Here is a 22,531-nt window from a genome sequence, read left to right as displayed (position 1 = left end):
TTTCCTAGGCGCCTGCCATTTCAGGCATCACTTATAGCAGGGCTGCCCAAGTCCGGTCCTCGAGATCTACTAGCAGGCCAGGCAGTGCAGGCAAATCTCTCTCATGCATATTCATTGTGGATATCCTGAAAACCTGGCCTGCTAGTAGATCTCGAGGACTGGACTCGAGCAGCCCTGATTTATAGAATCAGCCCCTAAATGTGCATTAATTCATTTTTCTCTTTCTTTTTTGAAAGGGAGTGTGTGCTCTACCATGTCTATGGAGTGGGCATAAGGGAATCCACATGAGGGAAATCACTAAAAGTCAAAAGGTAAACAAAAAGGAAAACAGAACCAGAGAGGGTGCCAACCGCAGTACACCTGACAATGGTGTTTCAGTGGCTATAAAGTGGTTTTCCTTGGCTAACACTGCAGCCATGGTGCAATGGGAACAGCATTGTTGCCATTTACGCAGTACTATTTCAACATCATTGTGGCAAGAGAGAGCAAGGACCTAATTTCCCCAGAGGCCCAGTGAATCAGGCCCTCCCTGTAGTAATTCAACAAAAACCTACAATGGTCACATCATTTTGATTTGCGAAATTTTACTCATTGCACATTTCCTCCTGGAAGGTAGCTGAAAAAACCCAAAGAGCCATTTGTTGGGAAAATAAAAATCTTGTTGGAACACTACCGTGGACTTGAATCTCATAAAAGGAAATCCCACACTGCACTTAACGAAATTCGACTCCAGCACTTCGCAGGAAGTCCCCATTTCTTCCTGGAAAAAAACAAAGCAAAACAAGAAACTGATAAATATGAAAATGGTGAGAAAGAAAAAGGAAAATTAGATTAGGAGGAGGATTAATACAAAAGAGACAGAATGGGGATAGAGTACATACCTCCACCATCTGTGGTAGGCTTCTGGAACATCTATTTATACACATAGATTTCTTTCTACCGTAAATACTCAAATATAAGCTGAGATTTTGGGGCAAAAAAATGGCCCCAAAATAGAAGTCTTGGCTTATTTGGGTCAGTACCCACCCTGCTCCCCTCCCAGGCCTGTGTGGTCCAGTGGTGGGCTGGGACAAGAGGGATTCCTCCCACCTCCTCCACTGACTCTAAAAAGTTTCACTTTTACTTGCCTCCCACCGCCCCTTGTGGGAGTCATTCAACTAGAGGCTCTTCAAGGAGCAGGAGCATGGGAAGATCACTCCTGCATGGTTCACCACCAGACCACCAGGGAGTTGAAAGGTATGCAGTCGAGGTGGGAGGGAGGTAAAAATTGTCACAGTCTGCGGGGACAGGAGGCGGAAAGGATCCCTCCTATTGTGGCCCACCATGAGACCACCAGGGAAATGAAAAGGTATGCAGGGGAGGAGAGGGAAGTAAAAGTTTTTAGAGTTGGCTGGGACAGGAGGAGGAAGGGATCCCTCCTGTCCTGGCCCACCGCTGGACCACCAGATCTTCCGTCAGGCAAGGTGGAGGTCTGTAAGGCATCAGGAGGGAGGAAGAGGGTATAGGGTGCAGAGCCTGGCAAGGCAGGAAGGGAGGGGGGCTGGGTGCAGGGCCTGACAGGGCAGGGGAGGGGGGATGGATGTAGAACTGGGCAGGGCACTTGAATATTAACACACACACCCCCGGTCTTATATTCGAGTCAACCCTTTTTCCTCCTTTTTGGAGGGAAAGGGGCTACCTCGACTTATAGTCAGGTTGGCTTATATTAATGTATATAGCTATCTAACATTCTGGCAGAAGGGAAAGGTACAGGCATGATTAACCTATCTCTTTTATAAAACACAGAACTCATCGACAGACAAAGGCAAAAATAGCAATCATGACTGAAGATAAAGACAAATTTCATATTCAGGAAGAAAAGTAGAACTGGTGATTATTTTTTAGAGCAGTAAAAATAAAAATACTCTTTTTTTTGCAATAACATTCATGAGAATTGAGAAGGTATAAACAAAATCCTTAATATTCTTCTTTATAAGTTAGGCTATATAAGGAGTCCATTTCTAAGTTCTTTTTATAGAAATCTAAATATAGGGAGCCATTGGAGAAAAGAAGGTGTGAAGAAAAGGAATAGTAGGGACTGGGAGAAAAGAAAAAGCAGCTCGGTGTGATCATTAGGAAGTAGTTAATTTATTCATGGAATAAACATAACTGTTGTGTTTATGCCAAGCATAGCTTTTAAATTGCACTCATCCAGACTGAATAATAATAAAAAAATATATATTTCAAATATAAAGACAGCTAAAGTTCTTCCTGTTCAGCAGTTCAGGTTTATTTAATTGCTCTACCAGAGTAAAGGAATTCTGACCCTTTTCTTATCCCCCAGTTTCTAGAACAGGGGCTTTGTCTTCACTCTTGACTTAAAGAGGAAACATCTTTTGGAAGGAAGGTCTGGGTTGATATAAATACCCAGCCCAGGGTGACCACTGCATGGATCAAGGTAAGACACCCCCACATTCCCCTTCAGTGCTCACACTCACAAAGATCAGAATACACACGTATATATCTGTTTCCGGAACATCAGTACCTGATATAGGAAAGCCTAGTAGAGAGCTGCACACAGGTGTCTTAAATAGCCTGGAGAGTGGGCTAGTGAACCATAGAGAGGAGTAGCCACTTTAACCACAACATTCATGATGGAAAATGTGAGCCCAACCCCCCAAAACTCTACTGCCGTATAAGTGGCACCTGCAGCCATAAGGACTATTTGGGTTGTAGATAGGTGGGTGTAGTGGGTTTTGGGGGTGTTTTGGGAGGCTCACCATAACCTATATGGGAATTCTGGTGAGATGTTTATCTGGCACCCTTTATGTGAAGCTCACAACAGTGCCCCACTGCTCTGTTGCCATGTCTGGGTGGCCAGTCTATTACAGGACTGGCCCCTCCCACATCCAAATGGTCTTTTTCTGGGCATTAGGGACTGGTTGAAAATGTGGTATAAAGATAGATATCCTGATGGTCTGGGTGTCCCAATGGTTTTTAATAGCTTCGTTGTATGCCCCCCATTCCTTGTATATTTGAAAAGAGTAAATAAGCAATTCACATCTATCTGTTCCATTTCACCCAAGATTTTATAGTCAGAAAGCCGTGCTTCTTACCTGCTGTTTCTTCCTCTGCACTCAGAACTACACAGGGCCCCATTTGTGGACATTTTAAAATGTATTTATGTGATGGAGGGGCTCCCAAATGACTCACCCACCCCTGCCTCTCAGCTGAGGGCCACTGCCGTCATGGCCAGAATGGAAGGATAGATATACCGTATTTTCGCGGATATAACGCGCGCGTTATACGCGTTTTTACCTACCGCGCATACCCCTCGCGCGTTATACGCGTGAGCGCGGTATACAAAAGTTTTTCTACATAGTTCCCACCCCGCCCAACGCCCGATTCACCCCCCCCAGCAGGACCGCTCGCACCCCCACCCCGAACGACCGCTCGCACGCGCTCCCACCCGCACCCGCGATCGGAGCAAGAGGGAGCCCAAGCCCTCTTGCCCGGCCGACTCCCCGACAATATCGGGCCAGGAGGGAGCCCAAACCCTCCTGGCCACGGCAACCCCCTACCCCCACCCCGCACTACATTACGGGCAGGAGGGATCCCAGGCCCTCCTGCCCTCGACGCAAACCCCCCTCCCTCCCTCCAACGACCGCCCCCCCCCAAGAACCTCCGACCGCCCCCCCAGCCGACCCGCGACCCCCCTGGCCTACCCCCACGACACCCCCACCCCCCTTCCCCGTACCTTTGCTAGTTGGCCGGACAGACGGGAGCCAAACCCGCCTGTCCGGCAGGCAGCCAACGACGGAATGAGGCCGGATTGGCCCATCCGTCCCAAAGCTCCGCCTACTGGTGGGGCCTAAGGCGCGTGGGCCAATCAGAATAGGCCCTGGAGCCTTAGGTCCCACCTGGGGGCGTGGCCTGAGGCACATGGGCCCAACCCAACCATGTGCCTCAGGCCGCGCCCCCAGGTGGGACCTAAGGCTCCAGGGCCTATTCTGATTGGCCCACACGCCTTAGGCCCCACCAGTAGGCTCCTAAGGCTCCAGGGCCTATTCTGAGAGTCAGGGCGGGCGAAAGGAGAGTCGGGGTGGCCAGAGGAGAGTCGGGGCGGGCGAAAGGAGAGTCGGGGTGGCCAGAGGAGAGTCGGGGCGGGCGAAAGGACAGTCGGGCAGCATGCGCGTTATACCCGTGAGCGTGGTATACAAAAGTTTTTATACATAATATTGTGGTTTCTGCGCGCTATACCCGTGTGCGCGTTTTACACGGGTGCGCGTTATATCCGCGAAAATACGGTAATGGGAAAAACTCCAGAGGGCTGCCAATAGAGAGGGAAGATGCTGGGCAGACAAAAGAATTGTGAAGAACAATAATAAACAAGAAATCAGAAGCAGTGTTTGGAAACAGATGCCTGGTGACAAGAAGGATGTTTGATTTTTTTTTTTTAAATGCTTCATCATAACTAATTTCTCATAGGCAGCGTTTTCACAGGAGACTGCTGGGTGGGGAAGAAAAACAGGCTCCACATCAAGGGAACCTTATGTCATGGAAAAAGCTGTGCTCACAGCTCACACACAAATAAGTGGGTGAAGTCATCACCATATTAAGGAATGTATATAATACAGAAAAAAAGGGTAATTTTCAACATAAATAAATGATAATGCGCTTGTTTGAACTTTCAGTAAGGTACAAAAGTGAAAAATTTACATCTGATTACTTACCAAGAAAGCATCTTCAACAGAAATAAAAGTGGTTATTTAAAAAATAAAAAAGCAGCCACATTTTCTGATCAGATTATAAATCTGTCAGCATGGTTCTCTACCACAGGATGTGAAAATTTCTAATGTGACAGCATCTTATATGATTAAATGGCAGCTTGGAAAAAGAGATATTAATATTCCCAGGCAAATGCCTTTAAAGGCAAAATCATTACTCACCATATATTCTCTTAGCCAGGAAAGTCATGGGACTAAAGAGTCTCTGGTGAGGTTTGCTTTGGGCAATCCTTTCCCTTTCAGACTGTCATGCTCCTCCACCCCCTGACTTGGCATCTGGAGCAACTATTCTTCCTCCCCACCCATTAAGATGAACCGGCTCTTAGCAGTGGTGGACATCCTACTTTCATTCTCCCCTGCAATCTTAGGTCTCAAAGCACAGTGTTTCTCAACACGTGGTATGCGTACCCTTGGGAGTACGCAGGCTGCTTGTTGGGGGTACACGATCTGGCCACCGATGGGGATCCCTACCTGCCTGCTCGCCTGCTGCTGAAGCCGCTGCTGGGTATTCTTCCCTACCAGCTCACTGTACCACCCCCCACCCCCCGAAGACGACCCTGTTACTTCGTTGAAGCTGGACTGACTCCCACCTCCCCCAGCAGCACTCCAAGCAGGGATGCAGGTAGCGACTCACATGCTGCGTAGCTGACCCAGAACCTTATCTCCAACATCAGAACTGACATCAGAGAGAAGGCTTGTGGGCCAGTCACGTGCAGCATGTGAATCGCTGCACACGCCGTCCCTACACAGGGTTGCTGCTGAGTGTCGGCTTCGGTGGTGGGGGTGGTGCAGTGGACAGCAGACAGGCAGGGAGGGAGGGATCGCTGGCAACGGCTGAAGCAGGAGGTGGGTGTGCAGTGCAGGCCGGGATCTCCAGCGGTGACTGTGGCTTCTGTGGACGGGTCGACTTCGGGGGGGGGAAGGGTGGGCAGGCATGGATCCCCAGCATGCAACCTAATTTTGGTTCAAATATGGAAGGCAGAGAGGGGGAGGGCCATGAACTCAACACAGAAGGAAGGGAAGGGGCATGAACATTGGACACAGAAGGGAGGGAATTGAAAGAGAGAATTGATGGGCATGAGTGTGTGAGTGAGAGAAGGTGCACATGGGAAAGGAAGAAAGGAAAACTGTGCATAGAGAGAGAGAGGAGTGAGGTAGACATTTATGGGGAATAGAAGGATGAGAGAAAGAAATATTGGATATGGTGGTGGTGAGGGCAGATTGAAGGGGATGCAAGGGGATGGAGCTAATAGGCAGTGGTGAAAAATTCTGCACATGATCTGGGGGATGAGAGAGAGAGAGAAATGTTGGCTTTGGCAGTAGAGGGGTTGGGAGAGATGTCTGGATCTCTCAAGACAGAAGGACAGTGAGAGAGAGAGATAGCGGGAGACATATTGCCAATAAGGTGGCAGAGAGAGGAAGAAATGTTGGGCTCATGGAGGGACAGAGAGAGATGTTGGTTGGGAAAGGGAATGAGGTTCGAAGTAGAGAAAGTGTGCAGGAGGCAGAAAAATAAATATTGGATGCACAGTTAGAAGGAAATGCAACCAGAGACTCATGAAATCAAAGGTAGGAAATATATTTTTATTTTCAATTTAGTGATCAAAATGCGTCAGTTTTGTCAGTTTATATCTGCTGTCTATATTTTGCTCTATATATGTCTATTTTTCTATAGTTGTTACTGATTGCATATTTTAAAGTCATCTTCCTTGACCTCAAGCAGAACAATAGTAATGCAATAACAAATTATCATCTATCAGGATAATCAGGTACAGCCAACGCATTACTGAAAACCAAGAAAATATGCAAAAGAGATAAATAAACCAAAGAAAAGAAGAGATATGGGGGGTGGGGGGTTGGAGGGAGGGGAATAAATATTGATAGTGATATTTGGGTAACTTTATTCTTTATTTGTATTGTATATTAGGATATATTATGATATTATTATATGCAGGAAAATGAAATTATTGAGTGATATTTATGTTACCTGTATAGATAATAGTGTAATATGTGGAATATATTTTGTTCTTTCATTTGTATGACACTGTTTTTGATTAAAAATCAATAAAGAATTTAAAAAAAAAAAAAGAAAAAGATGGGAAATCATACAGTAAACAAAAATAATAAGAAATAATAAATGACCGTTCAGCTACAAAAACCAGCGACATCATAGTGTTTCAGAAATAGGACAATATTATAGATACATCATAAAATTATAGATCAGCACAGAAATCAGTCAGGGGTTGCCAGATGGACTGGGTTTTTGATAGTATACCTTTATGAGGGTGGGGTCAGGGGCAGGTCTGGGGTGGAGCTTGGGCGGGGGTACTCGGTTGGTATTTGTTAGGCTTAGAGCAGGGGTCTCAAAATCCCTCCTCGAGGGCCGCAATCCAGTCGGGTTTTCAGGATTTCCCCAATGAATATGCATGAGATCTATGTGCACGCACTGCTTTCAATGCATATTCATTGGGGAAATCCTGAAAACCCGACTGGATTGCGGCCCTCAAGGAGGGCCCTCAAGGAGATCCCTGGCTTAGAGGGTACTTGGCTTGAAGAAGTTGAGAAACACTGTCCTAGCATACTGAATGATTCTGCACACACCCTTGCAATCAATTTAGATAAATGCTTGAATTTTGACAAACAGATCTAGGCCCTCTTTTACAAAGCGTTTTAGTGCAGATTTAGCGTCGCTAACTGCTAACGCGTCCATATGAAAACATGCACATGTTAGCGTGTGTTTAGCGCGTGATAATATTTAGAGCACGCTAAAAAACATAGCACACCTTTGTAAAAGAGGAGGCTAGAGTCTGTTTTCAATATGCGGCAACTATATGCTGTTCACCCTTTTTTGACCCTGATGAGCTACATCTTCTTAATCATATTCTTGTTACTTTTAATATTGTATGTACACCGCCTTGAAGTCTGATTTGGCGGTATAATAAGATTTTAATAAACTTGAAACTTGAAGTAACTTCTATGAAGAGTTTTTGTCGTAAGATGTTCTAAATACATGGCATTTTATTTCTGTATGGATCCAGTAAATACAAACAAAATGCAGCTGGAACGCTAAAGGAAACTTTTACAGGCATTTCATCCGGGAGCCTTAATAGTTCTGTTTATGCTGAAACTTCCTTCCCTGTCAGGCAGCATTAGCAGTCAATTCACTGATGGCCAGATTCTCTAAGCTCTGACATCCCGGTAAAAAATATGGTGAGAACGATTTTTGTTTTACTGGCGATTCTTAGCACAATAGCATATACAGTAAATTATATGCATGCTATGTTGTGGAAAATTGCTGGTAAAAGGGGGGGGAGGAAGAAAAATTGCTATATCAGCTCCTCCTCCTGCCTGCCTGTCAAAAAAAAAGTAGCTCCAGTTCTCCCTGCCTGAACTGGCAAGCAGGGACAGCAAGGGCTGCTTTTTTAACAGATGCAGCTGTTTTGGGTGCACAGCACACACACAAGAACTGCGCCTATAAAAAATAAAGCCGCCCACACCCCCTCTCCCCCCACACCACACCACACCACACCAAGCCTAGTGATCTAGTGGCCCATCCCCTACTCTGAACCACCCCCACCCCCCCCGGTACCCACTGGAACCAAGGTTACCCCAACAGCTCCCCATCACACTAAGCCTGGTGGTCTAGTGGGCCGTCCCCACTCCAACCCCCACCCCATATCTTTTTTAGAAAACCAGACTTGATGCTAATTCCCTCCTGCCAGCAGGCCTGCCTCTTCTAAATGGCAGACCTTCCCCTTCCCACCGGGAGGGGCCAAGGCCCTGATTGGCACAGGTGCCTAAGACACCTCCTATGGGTAGAGCCTTAGGCACCTGGGCTAATCAGTCTTAGGTCCCTCACACCAGGGTGCACCAGGAAGGGGCCTAAGGCCTTTATTGGCCCAGGCGCCTAAGACCCTTCCTATGGGAGGGATCGTAGACCCCCTCCCTGGTGCACTGGGAATGGGAAGGCCCACCATTTTGAAGAGGTGGGTCTACTGGTGAGAGTGAGTGAACATCCCTCCTGCTGATCTTCTAAAAAAGGTAGCCCACTAGACTACCAGACTTGTGTGGTGGTGGGCTGTTGGTGGGGGTAAGCTTCCTGCCGGTGGATAATGGGGGGAGTTGTCGAGGGGATGGCTTGAAGTTGTGGGGGGGGGAAGGATCCTCTTTACCCTGTGGCAAGAGGGAGTGTGCATCCTTCCTGCTGATCCACATGGGGTGGGGAGCACTGTTGGGGGGAGAGCAATGGCGGGAGGGGGCACTAGACCACCAGGCTTTTATAGGCTCCATTTATGAGGAATTGGGGGTTAGTGGCAGGTCTGAGAGCTGCTTTATTTTCCTGTCAGTGCCTGAGCCAATCAGCTTTCAGGAACTGACAGGAAAGTAAGGCTATGACAGCTCAGACCCTGTCGGTAAATATTAGCCCCCGATTCCTCATAAATGGAGGGGCGTTCATTTTTTTTAGAATCGGCCAGAGAGTTCATTTTAATATTAATGACCCCATTACACTACGGTTTTAATATTAATGACCTCATTGTACTACATTTGCATAGTACAATCAGAGACCACAGTGAGCTGTTTTAATAATCAGATGGTAAAATATGTGCACTTAACGATGGTTTAGTGCCATCATTAAATGCACGGTGACTTTTGAGAATCCGGCTCTTAATCTTTAAACCCCTCCACTCATTGGAGGGAAACTTCATTTACATAATCTTCATAACTTGTCTTGTAGAAGCGATAATGTACAAATCAGCTGCCGCAAACTTCCCCTGAACAAAAAAAAAAAATTGCTTTGATGGCCTTCAACAAACAGGATAAGAGAGAAAAACTGCACATAGTGTAGAATACCTGCTGGGTATTCCAGAAGCCAATTTTCAAGACTCTGGCGCTAAAGCCACCCCCATTACCACCAGAACAGTGCAGAAAACTAGCCCCCCCCACCCCCCCCCCAGCCCAATGTTCAAAGGAAATGGTATTCAAATTATATGTGCACTATAGGTAAAACCTAAAGCAAGGTAGAGGAACAAGCATGCCCACAAAAGTTTTGCAGTTAGCGCAACTCTTGTGTGCATGCCTAGGCAAGACTAGAAATTTCAGCACACATTGGCGCCATTCTTCTGTGCCTTTAAATATAAGCTTTTCAAAAACTGTTTTTACTTGAAAAACTCATAAATATGCACAGAAAAACAGGTCCTAGTGTAGGCTTCCACTTTCGGTTTCGCTGGGACTTACCGGTACACACATTTGGGTCCTCACTGAAGAGTTTAAAGCAGTGGTCTCAAACTCAAACCCTTTGCAGGGCCACATTTTGAATTTGTAGGTACATGGAGGGCCGCAGAAAAAATAGTTAATGTCTTATTAAAGAAATTACAATTTTGCATGAGGTAAAACTCTTTATAGTTTATAAATCTTTCCTTTTGGCTAAGTCTTAATAATAATATTGTAATTTATAGCTAAAGAGACGTATGATCAAGAAACTGTTTTATTTTACTTTTGTGATTACGATAAACATACCGAGGGCCTCAAAATAGTACCTGGGGGGCTGCATGTGGCCCCCGGGCCGCGAGTTTGAGACCACTGGTTTAAAGGCTGCACGAGCTTCCTTCCACTTCTAAAAGAAGACAAACCCGGCAGTTTAAAGCGAGAAATTCTGAAGAAATCCTCTCTTCAAAGCCTCCAAAACCATCCCCGATCTGGTGGCAAGTTTTCAGCATTAAGGGTAGCATTTATTTTTGCATTGTTCCCTGAGCATTGGGAGGGAATACCAAATGAGCTCATCCATTTGAGTACATTTAAACACAATTTGTGGCCATCCTTGGCACGCAAATTGTTTCCCCCGCTAGAGCCCTTTGAACATTCTGAACACATTAATGTGAGTACTAATCCAGTGCAAATTGACTTTAATACCGGCATTAGGTTTTGAGCATTGAGGCTCAGGGCCACCAGGGCAGTTTTTGCCTTTAAGTTGCTTCTACAAAGAATAGCTAACGGTTGGGCACTTCAGTTTTATAACAGTTGCCATGAAGTAATTGGAAATGGAAGTTTCATGAGAAACAACAGGAAATTTCAAAGATTATCATACAGTATGAAGGGCAAAGTATCAAGAATAGTTCCTTGCCAGCAAGTATCCTGATATCCCAAAATTAAACAGTCAAAGAACTGTCAGAACAGGGTATCCATGGCTTGGTTCCAGGAATAATGAGGTGCTGAAACGTATGCCTACACAACCTTTCATCTGAGCAATCACAGAAAAGCAACCTCCCTTTTAGGGAAACATCAACACCTATAATTTATGCACAAATACTCTTAAGGGCTAGATTCTCAAAACTTTGCGGTAAAAACTGATGGGCCACTGTTGAAATCGTTATTGTAGCAATTTTAAAAAGGCGAGTCATTCTCCCAAAATCGTGCATGCAAACGAGGTTTGTGGAGAGTAGCAATCAGCACATGTGCAGAATAAATGCACCCCCAAAAAATTGAAGATTTTCAGGATGGATACCTACTCCCCCCCACCCACCCCCGGGAGAGTTTCTCCCTCCCTCCCACCACAGTCAAGCAATCCCCCCCAAAAGCAGTGGGAGAGATACTCACTCCCTCCCACAGCCAAGCAATGCCCCCCCCCCCCCGATATTCCCCCTGTCAGAGGAAGAGATGCCCACTCCCTCCCGTCGCTGCTATCAAACAACCTCCCACCTGACACCTCCCCTCTCCGGCAGTGGGAGAGATGCCCACTCCCTCCCACCGTCACAGAACCCCCCCCCCCCCCCCCCAACTTGTTTATGAGGGCTGGCTGGATCAATGCCTACTCCCTCCATCCAGTAGGCCTGCTTCTTCAAAATGGTTGGCCTTCCCCTTCCAGGTGCATCCTGGAAGGCTCTGATTGGCCCAGGTTGTTTAAGGCCCCTCCTACCTTTCACAGAAGAATACATCTGTCCTTTCTTCTTGGATATCAATAATACAAATAGTAGCAGACTTCAAACTGCAATTATCTGCACAAGTGAAGTACACTTCCATTAGGGAATCAAATTAATTGGTGGCTTAAAGGATAGAGAAAAAAAAGCATGTTTTCTTTTTTTAGCTCATAAAGAAATAAATGTTGCTCTTAAACCTACAAAGAACCACACAAGTAGACAGAAATAAAACATCACAGTGAACCAGCATTCTAACAAATAGTAAAACTTTCAGTCCCCATCATGTCTTCTAACATTAAATTTATGCTTCTAAAGGGCAGTATGTGAAGAAAAATATTTCAATGCTCCACAATAAATGTTAGAAAATAAATTATATACTTTTTGGTATGCACTGCACTCCTGCCCCACATGAGAACTCAGGGCAGTCATTTAGAGTGCGGCTCAATACCAGACAGGAATGCAAAAGCTTGCTCATGCCCCGTACACTGGGCCTCAAGAACTCAAGGTGGCCATTCAGGGAGGGGCTCAGCATGGGGCAGAAGCATGGAAAGCTCGCTCTTGCCCGGTACACTGCTGGACCACTAGGGACTCAAAAAAGTACATGGCGGGGGGGTGGTTAAAAAATTGACAGAGTCAGCTGGGAAAGGAGGCAGGAAGGATCCCTCCTGTTTGGCCCACCAGTTCATATTGCAGGCTCGGTGGAGGCTTGTAGGATATGGGGAGAGAGGGGTGATAGGGTACAGGGCAGGGAAGGGGGCTGGGTGCAGCACAGCCTGGCAGGGAGGGAGGGGAGCTGGGTGCAGAGCCTGGTAGGGAGGGAGGGGGAACAGGGTGGAGAGCCTGGCAGGGCTGGGTGCAGAGCCTGGCAGGGGAGGGAGGGGGCAGGTCACATGACTATTAGCCCCCTCCCCGGTCTTATATTCGAGTCAACCTTTTATTCTCCTTTGGGGGGGAAGGATACCTCCTCTTATACTCGGATCAACTTATATTCGAGTATACTGTCTATGATAGTTACCACAATGACATACCAAACTCATAACATCACCCCCCATGCTGTATGAGGTCTTGTCCTATCATATCCTATTAAGTATTGCTATGCTTTCTGAGTACTATCATGTCATGATCTAAAATGTACTGTCAAGCTCTATGTAAACCCTGCTATGTCTTATTATGCATACCCTGTCTTATTATATATGTAAAACGAAAAACATAAGAAAATCCAACACAATCTGCAGTAAGGAAAAGGCAGCACAAACAAAAACAAAAGAAACGGCAGACGAGCGTACAAGATGCAGGTTATGTCGGGTCCCTTGGTTTGTAAAAAGGTGGTAATATTAACCGCAATTAACAACTGATATAATAAACATAGCCTGCATCTTGTACGCTCGTCTGCCGTTTCTTTTGTTTTTGTTTATTATATATGTAAACTTGTATCCCTTTCTGAGCTCTTCTGGGAAGACAGGATAAATATCCAAATAAATAAATTCCCAAGTGACAGGTTCAAAATTATCCCCCTCTTATAACCACCATCCAACATTATATTATTATTCCTGTCTGCTGCCACCAAAACTCTGTATTTCTAATTGACAAGGAGTGGTCGCATGGGCAAAAGAATTCAGGATCAAAGTCAAAAAAGCAAAGAAGGCTAGTAAACTAGAGAGAAAAGCTTATAAACAACATCAGAAAATTTACACTTCTCCTTCCGAATCCGCGGTTTCAGTATCCGCAAATTCGGTTATTCGCAATTTTATTTTATTTTATTTTTTTAAACAATTTTCTTTTTGGGGTTATTTTTTTAGCCGTCTGAGCCTCCCTGGAACCTTACCTGGTGGTCTAGCGGTGAAACGAAGCAGGAGCGATCTTCCTATGCTCCTGCCCCGTGCAGATCCATCACCAAAATGGCTGCCGTGAGTCTCAAGACTACAACAGGAACTCATGACAGCCATTTTGGTGATGGCTCTGCACGGGGCAGGAACATAGGAAGATTGCTCCTGCCCCGCTTCACCACTAGACCACCAGGTAAGGTTCCGGGGACGCAGGAGGGAGGCGGGGGTGGTCAGAGCCAGCCGAAAAGCTTTGCAGTTTTTCACACTTCGCAGTCCGGCTCTGCACCTAACCCCCGCGGATACGGAGGGAGAAGTGTAGTATCCTTGCCCCAGAGGAGTGCCGTGTCTGAGAGCTTTCAAGAACTGTAAGTCCTAACAACCTCCTTTCTCTTTATGTGTGTGTATTGAAAATAATTTAATTGGGCAGGATACACTCTTGCCCAGTTAACTGCACTTACCAGATAGTGGTGCTGAAAATCCAGAGAAACCAATGTAGCTCTATCTGGTTAATGACCAGGCACAGTGGCATACCTAGCCTATGTGACACCCAGGGCCCATCATTTTTTGACCCCCCCCCCCCCCATCTGTATGGAAAAACATGATTTTTAGTAACAATCCACACATCACACAAGAGTGTACCTAGGAAAAGGCAGCATCTTACATACTGCACTGAGAAGTACAACATCAATATACCCATTGTAAAACTAAACAAGCCAGACTAGTACAGATCAATTCTGCACAGTGAATCCTAACAGAAAACCACGTCTTTCGAATACACAGAATACAGAAAACACCTTCGCCTAGTATGAAATATGTAATCACAAACTAACCCCTCCCCCTTTTACAAAACTGTAGTGTGGTTTTTAGCCATGGTGGTAACAGCTCAGACTCTCATAGAATTCTGAGATCAGAGCTGTTACCACCATGGCCGGCGCTAAAAAACGCTCTACAGTTTTGTAAAAGGGGGAATAAAATAGAAATACATAGACAAAGGTTAAATTGAACCACCAAGAAGCTGGACTCTGCATACAATGCAACACCACAAAAAACAGTGATGCATCTCCCCTAAAGCAAAAAAAATTAATAAATAGAATTTTTTTCTACCTTGTCTTCTCTGGTTTCTGCTTTCCTCATCTTCTTGTCACTCCCTTCCTTTCATCCACTGTCTACCCTCTCTCTGCCCCTTCTATATGGCATCTTCTCTCCTTCTATTCCTCTTCCAGAAACTTTATGTCTCCCCTTCCATCTCTCCCTTCACCCCTATTGGGCTGGCATCCATCTTCTTCCCTTCCCTCCTCCAATGGTCTGGCATCTCTATCCTCTCCTCTTCTTCCCTTCCCTCTCCCACACCCCCATAGTCTGGCATTTCACTCTCTCCTCTCCCTTCCCTCCACTTCCAGCAGAATCTGCCCCCTTTCCTTTCCTTCAACCCAATTTCATCTAGTATCCTTCCCCCTTATGTCTCTCTCCCCTTTTCCTGAACACCAATTCCATTAGCATCTGCCCCCTTTCTCTCCTTCCACCACCCTTCCATACCACCCTGCCCCTTTCTTTCCCTCCACCACCCTTCTATGCTTCTCTCTCCCTCCAAATCAGCAAGGGCGCTGAAGTGCAGAAAGGGCCCACGATGACTGCTTCTGCCGCCTCTGCTCCAGAAGAGGTAAGTGACCTCAGAGGGGGGTGGGCCGGCAGACGTAGGGAGTTGCGGCAAGGTCCCGCAATGACTGCAGCTGCCAGCCCAACCCCTCCAACGTCACTTACGTCTTCTGGAGTAGAGGCAGCAGAAGGCAGTCCTCGTAGGACCTTTCTGCACTTCAGCGCAGCTGCCGACTCTGCTTCTGAAAAAGTATGGCAGCCGCGCTGAAGTGCAGGTGCCGATTAGAGCAGTGCGGGAGGTTCCGGACCCGGCCAGCTGGCTGTGCACCCCCCTAGGGCTGGTACCCGGGGCGGTCCGCACCCGCTGCCCCACCTTTGGTACGCAACTGACCAGGCGGTCCAAGGACAGTTTAACACAGAAACAGAGAAAAAATGAAGGCAGATAAAGGCCATTTGGCCTATCTAGTCTGCCTAACCATGCCATCTACTATCCCCTCCTCTTCCTTAGAGATCCAACAACGTATTTGTCCCAAATAACTACCAGGAGCACAGATATTCAGGGATGATTCCTGGATGGAGGCTATCAATGGATACTCTAGCACAAATCAGATAGATTGTAAGCTCTGTCAAGCATTGTATCTTAAATGGTTAATGTAATGTACAGCGCTGTACGTATTTGGCAGCGCTATAGAAATGATAAGTAGTGGTAAATTGAACTGCAGTAATCAGCACTTTAAAAAACGCAGACCACCGCAAGCTGAATATCGAGGAGCATGTTTACAGAACTAATTTACCTCCCCCCCCCCCCCTCCTTTTACAAAACCATAGCGTGGTTTTTAGTGGCGGTAATAGGTCCGACGCTCATAGGAATTCTATGAGCGTCAGAGCTGTTACCGCCACAACCAGCACTAAAAATGCTAGTGTGGTTTTATAAAAGGGAGGTGGTTAAAGCACGAAGAAACCCCAGAAACTTAACAGGCATTATAATTGATCTGTTTCGTTTTACTTTCAGGGGTTTTTGGGTTTTTGTGGGGGGGTTTTTAGAACACATAGATGAGTCTCTGAGGCTTGGCAGCTTTCTCATGATCTTTTTAGCTCTTCAGCTCAAATGAGAACTAATATCCACTTGGCTCTGGCACCACAAACCTTCAATTGAGGCTACTTGAGCTTACATTCAGGCCACTAGATTTTACTAATCAGCAACAGCTGAAACTAGGGATGTGCTGTCCTTTGCAACACCACCCACAAAGAAGTGTAAACACCTATAGAACAGGGACCAGCCACTGTAATGACTGCGCTATGGTATTGTAAAAGAGATGGGTGGGGGTAAATTAGTATTTGAATACAAACTGTGCCCCTATTATTAGGGCTATGTGCTCTAGAAAACCTCCTTTCAAAATTCCTCGTCAACTTTTTGCCCTGTCTTCATACTTTCCATGTTCATGTTATAGAGTAGCAGTCCTCAACCCAGACTTCAACCCAGGGCACACCCAGTTGGGCTTTCAGGATATCCATAATGAATATACATCAAATAAATTTGCATACCAAGGAAACAGTGCGTGTAAATCTATCTATTTGAAACATTTATATTCCATTCTGTCAACATTTGTAGGCAGATTCCAACAAACATACATAATTTATGACAAACAAATACATTAAAACAACAATCACTTAATAAACTTCAAAACACTTAATTTAAAAAAATGTAGGAAATTAGCATTGATATACTTCTCTAAACAAAAACGTTTTCGCAGTTGCTCGGGTAATTGGTTCTATAACTGTGGTCCATGCATGTATAGATTTCCTATATTCCTTACGGTGAATTACACGAACAGATGGAACCACCAGGGCATTACTGTTCAAGGAACGTAAGTTCTGTGTTGGTTGATAAATACAAAGGGAGTCCTGGATATTTCCTGCCAATCAATGTTTTAAAAACAAGAAGCAATTAATTTATAATGAATACGATACTCAATTGGCAACCGGTGCAATTCTTTAAGAACAGGAATGATGTGTTCAAATCTAGCAGTTCCAGTACCACAGAGTTTTTGAGTATATTCACTGTGTATATCCTAAAAATCTGACTGACCGTGTGTGCCCTGTGGATTGGGTTGAGAAATACTGTTATAGAATATGGATGGTACCTGCAATGGGTTCTACATAAGGATGAAAAAGTAAAGCTCTCAAACCCATCTCCCCAGAAATGAACTAAAAATAATGAAATGCAGGCACTCTCATCCGTCCATAAATGCAGTGCCTATAGTACAGAATATTTTTTGTTATGTGCGTTGGATATTATTGCTCTCTTAATTTAGAGTAGCCCTTTTACATTCTGCCTTTTTTCTCTAACCACTTCCTCTCAGACCACCCTTTGAAGACGAACTAAAATGAAAAACAGATGGTTATAAACACACACTACTGTCTTGTGCTCTCCTGGAACTCTCCATTTTTCTGTGAAACTAGCTCTCCCACTTTTTCCATCAGCACTGGCAAGCAACCCTTAGGCACCAGGTTTCTCTGTTTCCCTTATGAAGCAAGCACAAGAAGTCAAAAGGAAAAGAGCTGTTTCTTTCCCTGAAAGCTCCCTAGTGCCTCTTACTGTGTGAGGCAAAATGTTGCGCCAAAGGAGCACACTTAAGGACCAGATCACACTCCTTAGTGCGTACCCCTTCTTAGTCTCCTAAGTTTGCTCTCTTTTAAGCTTGCCTACACGATGTATCTTCTGACCTACTTCCTGTGTCTCCTTCAAGTATTCCTATCCAGTGGGCCACAGACCTCCTCCTCCTTTGCAGTCCTCCTCCACCAGAGAGGTAAGATATTTAACTCACATTTTACTACCTAGCCTTTTACCTGCTGCTTACCCCTCAGTCTCAGAAGCTTTAATCAATTGCTGCTTCATCCGTAACAAATATCACCGTATTCATGACCTCATTTTGGCACATAATTTGGATCTTTGCTGCCTCACTGAGATTTGGTTTGCTGACTCAGAGGTAGTATATTTAAACCAGGCAATACCCTCTGGCTATCATTACGTCTTCCATTGCCCCTCCAGTAGGGAAGGTGGAGTCACTGTCCTCTTCTCATCTAAACTAGATATCAGCCGCTTCTCTATTTCCTCCCCATCTGCTGCTGGAAACACTCCAATTTCAAATGAACCCTACCCTACCTACTGATTTCTTAATTCTTTACCATCTTTTTGGAAGTGAATGGTTTAGGAAGGTGGAGTTTTTTTGTTTTTTTAAAATGAATTTTGGGTTTTGTGTGCATGGGATGGCTTTGGGTTGGTGTCTTTTCAATCCAATTTTATGGAGTTCTTTTCCAGTATGTGATTTTTATTATGATTGTTAACCACTTAGATTGATTTGTAATTTAGTGATATATCAAATTAAATAAACCTGTAATCTGTAATCCTCTTCCTCCCTCTGCTTACTTTCTTTAACTCCCACATACAACTACTGTATAGTTGACTTTTGTCTAAACACCCACCAACCTGTGATACTTGGAGACTGTTAGGATCATCCACATAGATGATCCTAACAGATATCTCATTACACATTACTGGCCAGACACATAAAGGTGGCCACATTATCGGTCTCATTCTCTCTGGCACAATGCCATCATATTTCATTTGAATCACGGCCATTAAATCACTCCCTTGGACTGACCGCTACATATTTCTTTTTACTCTTGTAACCCAATCCATTATAATCTTACCTTCACCAAAGAAACCTTAGTAATATCTTCTAGTCCACTATGGACTTGAACATGATGCATTTCTTACACTTACCCTACTTGATCTGCTCAATGGACCACCAGATTTTAAAAAAGCCCTAGACCTTATTGTGCCCTTGAAGTTTTCTCAAGTAATTAATCTACTTAAGACTAAAAATTCATGGTACACCAAAGACTTTTTTCTTTTTAAGCACCAACTGTGACAAGCTGAACACAGTTGGTACTGCTCTCCTACTAGACTATCTCTTTTCGCCTATAAATGTACCACTACCTCCTACAAGCAGGCTATAATCAAGGCAAAAAAGACTTACTATACATCCAAGACTGTAAATGCACTAAATACTGCTATTCTATTTTTTTTAAAAAAACCACAGTTAAAGCCCTTACCATATTTCACTCACAAGGTAAATCCACCTGACCAAACTCTTTCTGCTCAAGAATTGGCGACATACTTCGAGACAAAGATCACCAAGACAAGGAATGTCATACACCCCATTGAACCTTCAGCACAAAGTGTCCCTGACTCTTCTGTTCACATAACTAAATGTATTATTTTTGCAAATTTCAATCTCTGATCCTCTTCAGATCTTTCCCATATAATTTCTGGACTCAGTACCACCACATCACCCATAGATCTCATTCTCACCTCACTCCTTCAACGGTTTCTTTCTACATTTTTACCATTCTATCAAAGATGATACATTCTAGCCTCACCACTGGCAATTTTCAAGTACCATGGAAGCAAGCCAAAACTAAAGACTACAACAGCAGATCCCAGTAATTATTACCCTATCACATATCTATCTTTTCTGTCAAAGATAGCAAAGGCCACAGTTAATCATCTACAGAACTTCATCACAAAAAAAAAAGTTCTGCATCCATGTCAAACAGCTTTCAGACTTTCTCATAGAACTGAAACTGCTTTGATAGGTATCACCACTTACATATATAAAGCTCTTGATCGTTCCAAAAACGTCTTGATGATATCTCTAGATTTATTGGCATCCTTGATCTTGTGGATCACTCTCATTTATCAGACTGCCTAAGAAAAATTGGACTTACTGATACAACTCTATAATGATTCACTTCCTGTCTTATTGATTGATTGATACTACACCATTCTTTCCGCAAATTCAACTTCTGCTCCATTCATTCTTCATTCAGGTGTTCTTCAGGGCTCTATACTTTCACCTCTTCTTTTTATTCTCTAGAATCACTGCTAACATTTGGGCAATTGCTTGGCTTTCATGTTTGTCTTTGCAGATGATATCTAGATTCTCTACACACTTGATTCTGGTAGCTCTGAAGAGATCACCGCTCTCAATAAAAATATTCTCTCTATTATGGACTGGCTTAGCCAACATAAACTGAGACCTATTGTTTTTCTGCATAAGATTATATCACTCTGTTCCTCCCACTTTTGCTCCACAATGTCCCTGTCCCCACGGTGACATCTGTTCATATTCTGGGGGTTATTTTAGATTCTAAATTATCATTTAGCCCCCAGATTAACCAGATAGTGAAACGTTCCTTCTTCAAATGAAAGATGATCAGATCAATTCAATAGCTTCTCTTCCCTTCCACACTAAATATTCTAATCCATTCAATGATAATCTAACAAATTGACTACTGTAACTCTTTGTTTGCAGGACTGCACCAAAAAGACCTCCACTGGTTACAACTGATTCAAAATATTGCTATTCGATTAATCCATAATGCCCGTAGGTTTGATCACATCATTCCTCTTTTGAAAAAGGCACACTGGCTCCCCTCTACCCCATCGGATCACTTACAAAACGCTTCTTCGAATCTTCAAAACAGGAGAGCCAGCGCACCTCACCAGTTATTTCATTCCTTACATTCCGACCACAACTCTCAGATCTACCAGCCAAAATCAATTAGTTATCCCACCATATCAAGGCCCAGTTCACAAACATATCTGGCAATCAATTTTCTCTGCATATGGCCCCCAGCTCTGGAACTCTCTACCCTCACCTGTTTAGACTAAGACCTCTTTGGACCATTTCAAATCAGAGCTAAAGACATTTCTCTTTAAGGATGCATATTCATAACCTATTTCAAAAATCTTCATATCTACTTTTGGAAGAAATCCAGATTAGACGCACAGTAGACCCAATGTTTTGTCCTACCACCCCTTTTCTATTTGAAATTGTTGTTTTACCTCTAGTCCTCACTTTCATCTCATTACTATAATCACACACCCCTGTCCCTCTCTCTTAAATTTTTTAGATTGTAAGCCGCTTAAGAGGTTTTACCATAATATGGGATAGAAAGATTATAATAAACTTGGAAACTTGGAGTATAGCCCCGTAATCCATCTACTCTGGTCTTTATGGAGCCTGCTCTGTTTTACATGATCATACTGTTTATCATCCTGTCAGAAGACATGCCAAGTCTCAATCTAAATTGCACCATCTTGACCGCCCAAGAATCCAGATTACATATCTTCTCCCCTCCCCACCCGCACAGTCTGGTGTCTCTTCCTCCACTCTCTGCCCATGGCTCTCCAACGCTCCCTCGCGCAACCCTCCGGTGTAAAGTATTACACTTTTCAGAGTAAGAAAGTTTTCTATGTTGTAGTGCTAAGCGCAGCCTTATGTACAGGCTGCCTCCAGCCTACATTGCGCCTTTCCCTCTGATCCATCCTGCATCAGAAGGGGCAGGTCAGAGGGAAAGGCGCACTAGCACTACATAAAAGAAGACATCCTTACTGGAGGGTTATACATGGAAGCGAGAGAGAGCTGTGGGCAGGGAGTGAACAAAGAGATGTCAGACTATGGGATGGGGTGCAGGCCCCTATTTTGGGCTCTGTACAGCTGCCAATCCAGAGAGAGAGATACTGAATGAGGAAGAGAGATGCAGAGAGATGCTAGATGGAGAAGAAATATGCTGGATGGGGGAAGAGAGACATGTAGAGAGAGAGATTGGATTGGGGAAGAGACAGATGGGATGATAGAAGCATGATGGCCAGGGCCGGTTTTAGACATGCCGGGCAGAAATTGAGGGGCCCCCTCTTTTATCTACCAAGCTCCCAATTTCACCACCCACCTTTAAATGACTTTTTCACACACAAAACAGACAGACCTTCACCAAATACAGAACAATGGATCACAAATTTGAAATAGAAATATGAATACCAAAGCTGAACTGGAAATCCCAAAAAGTTAAACTTGGCAAGTACTGAACTTCATTTTGAGCACAATCAGTGACATAACCATGAGAGAGGACTGGACATCCCACCTTGAGCTTAGTCCCCCTCCAAATGAACATCTCCCTTGCTGTAACTGGTGGGGATCCCCAAGCCTCAACCCCCTCCCCCCTCCCTTCCTCAGGTCCGGTGACCAGAACTTTCCAAGTTCTGCAGCTGGCAGCAATATTGCAGAGCTGTTGCTGCCACCTTCCCTCCTCCCTGCCCCTGCTTGGCTTTCATGCATGCATGCATGAAAGCAGTAGCAGCTTGAGGATATTGCCATTAGCTGCAAAGCTTGGAGATTTCTGGTTTCCAGACTGGAGGAAGATGTCTTCAGTTGGCAGGGCTTGGGAATCCCCCACTAGCTCAAGTATTTATATATTGCACTCAAGTCATAAGAAACTTAGGTGCCCATCCACTAATTTTGGGCTCCAATCCCTCCCACAAATCAGCTGTATGACTATGCCACTGAACACAATACAAAAA

The 22,531-nt window shown here is 44.6% G+C and overlaps 1 protein-coding gene across 1 annotated transcript in view; it reads right to left on the bottom strand.

The window, feature by feature from the left end:
* The window catches only part of ITGA9 (integrin subunit alpha 9), a 589,864-nt gene that overhangs the window by 172,560 nt on the left and 394,773 nt on the right, over positions 1-22,531 (bottom strand). The window contains exon 19 of the mRNA XM_033930560.1: positions 674-760. Within this exon, the coding sequence (XP_033786451.1) occupies positions 674-760 (87 nt within the window). The remainder of the gene's footprint in view (positions 1-673; positions 761-22,531) is intronic.

This window comes from Geotrypetes seraphini, chromosome 2 (genome assembly GCF_902459505.1).
Source record: "Geotrypetes seraphini chromosome 2, aGeoSer1.1, whole genome shotgun sequence".
NCBI classification, from domain to species: domain Eukaryota; kingdom Metazoa; phylum Chordata; class Amphibia; order Gymnophiona; family Dermophiidae; genus Geotrypetes; species Geotrypetes seraphini.
The sequence above is the reverse complement of the archived record's forward strand: the minus strand, read 5'-3'. Positions and strand labels throughout refer to the sequence as shown.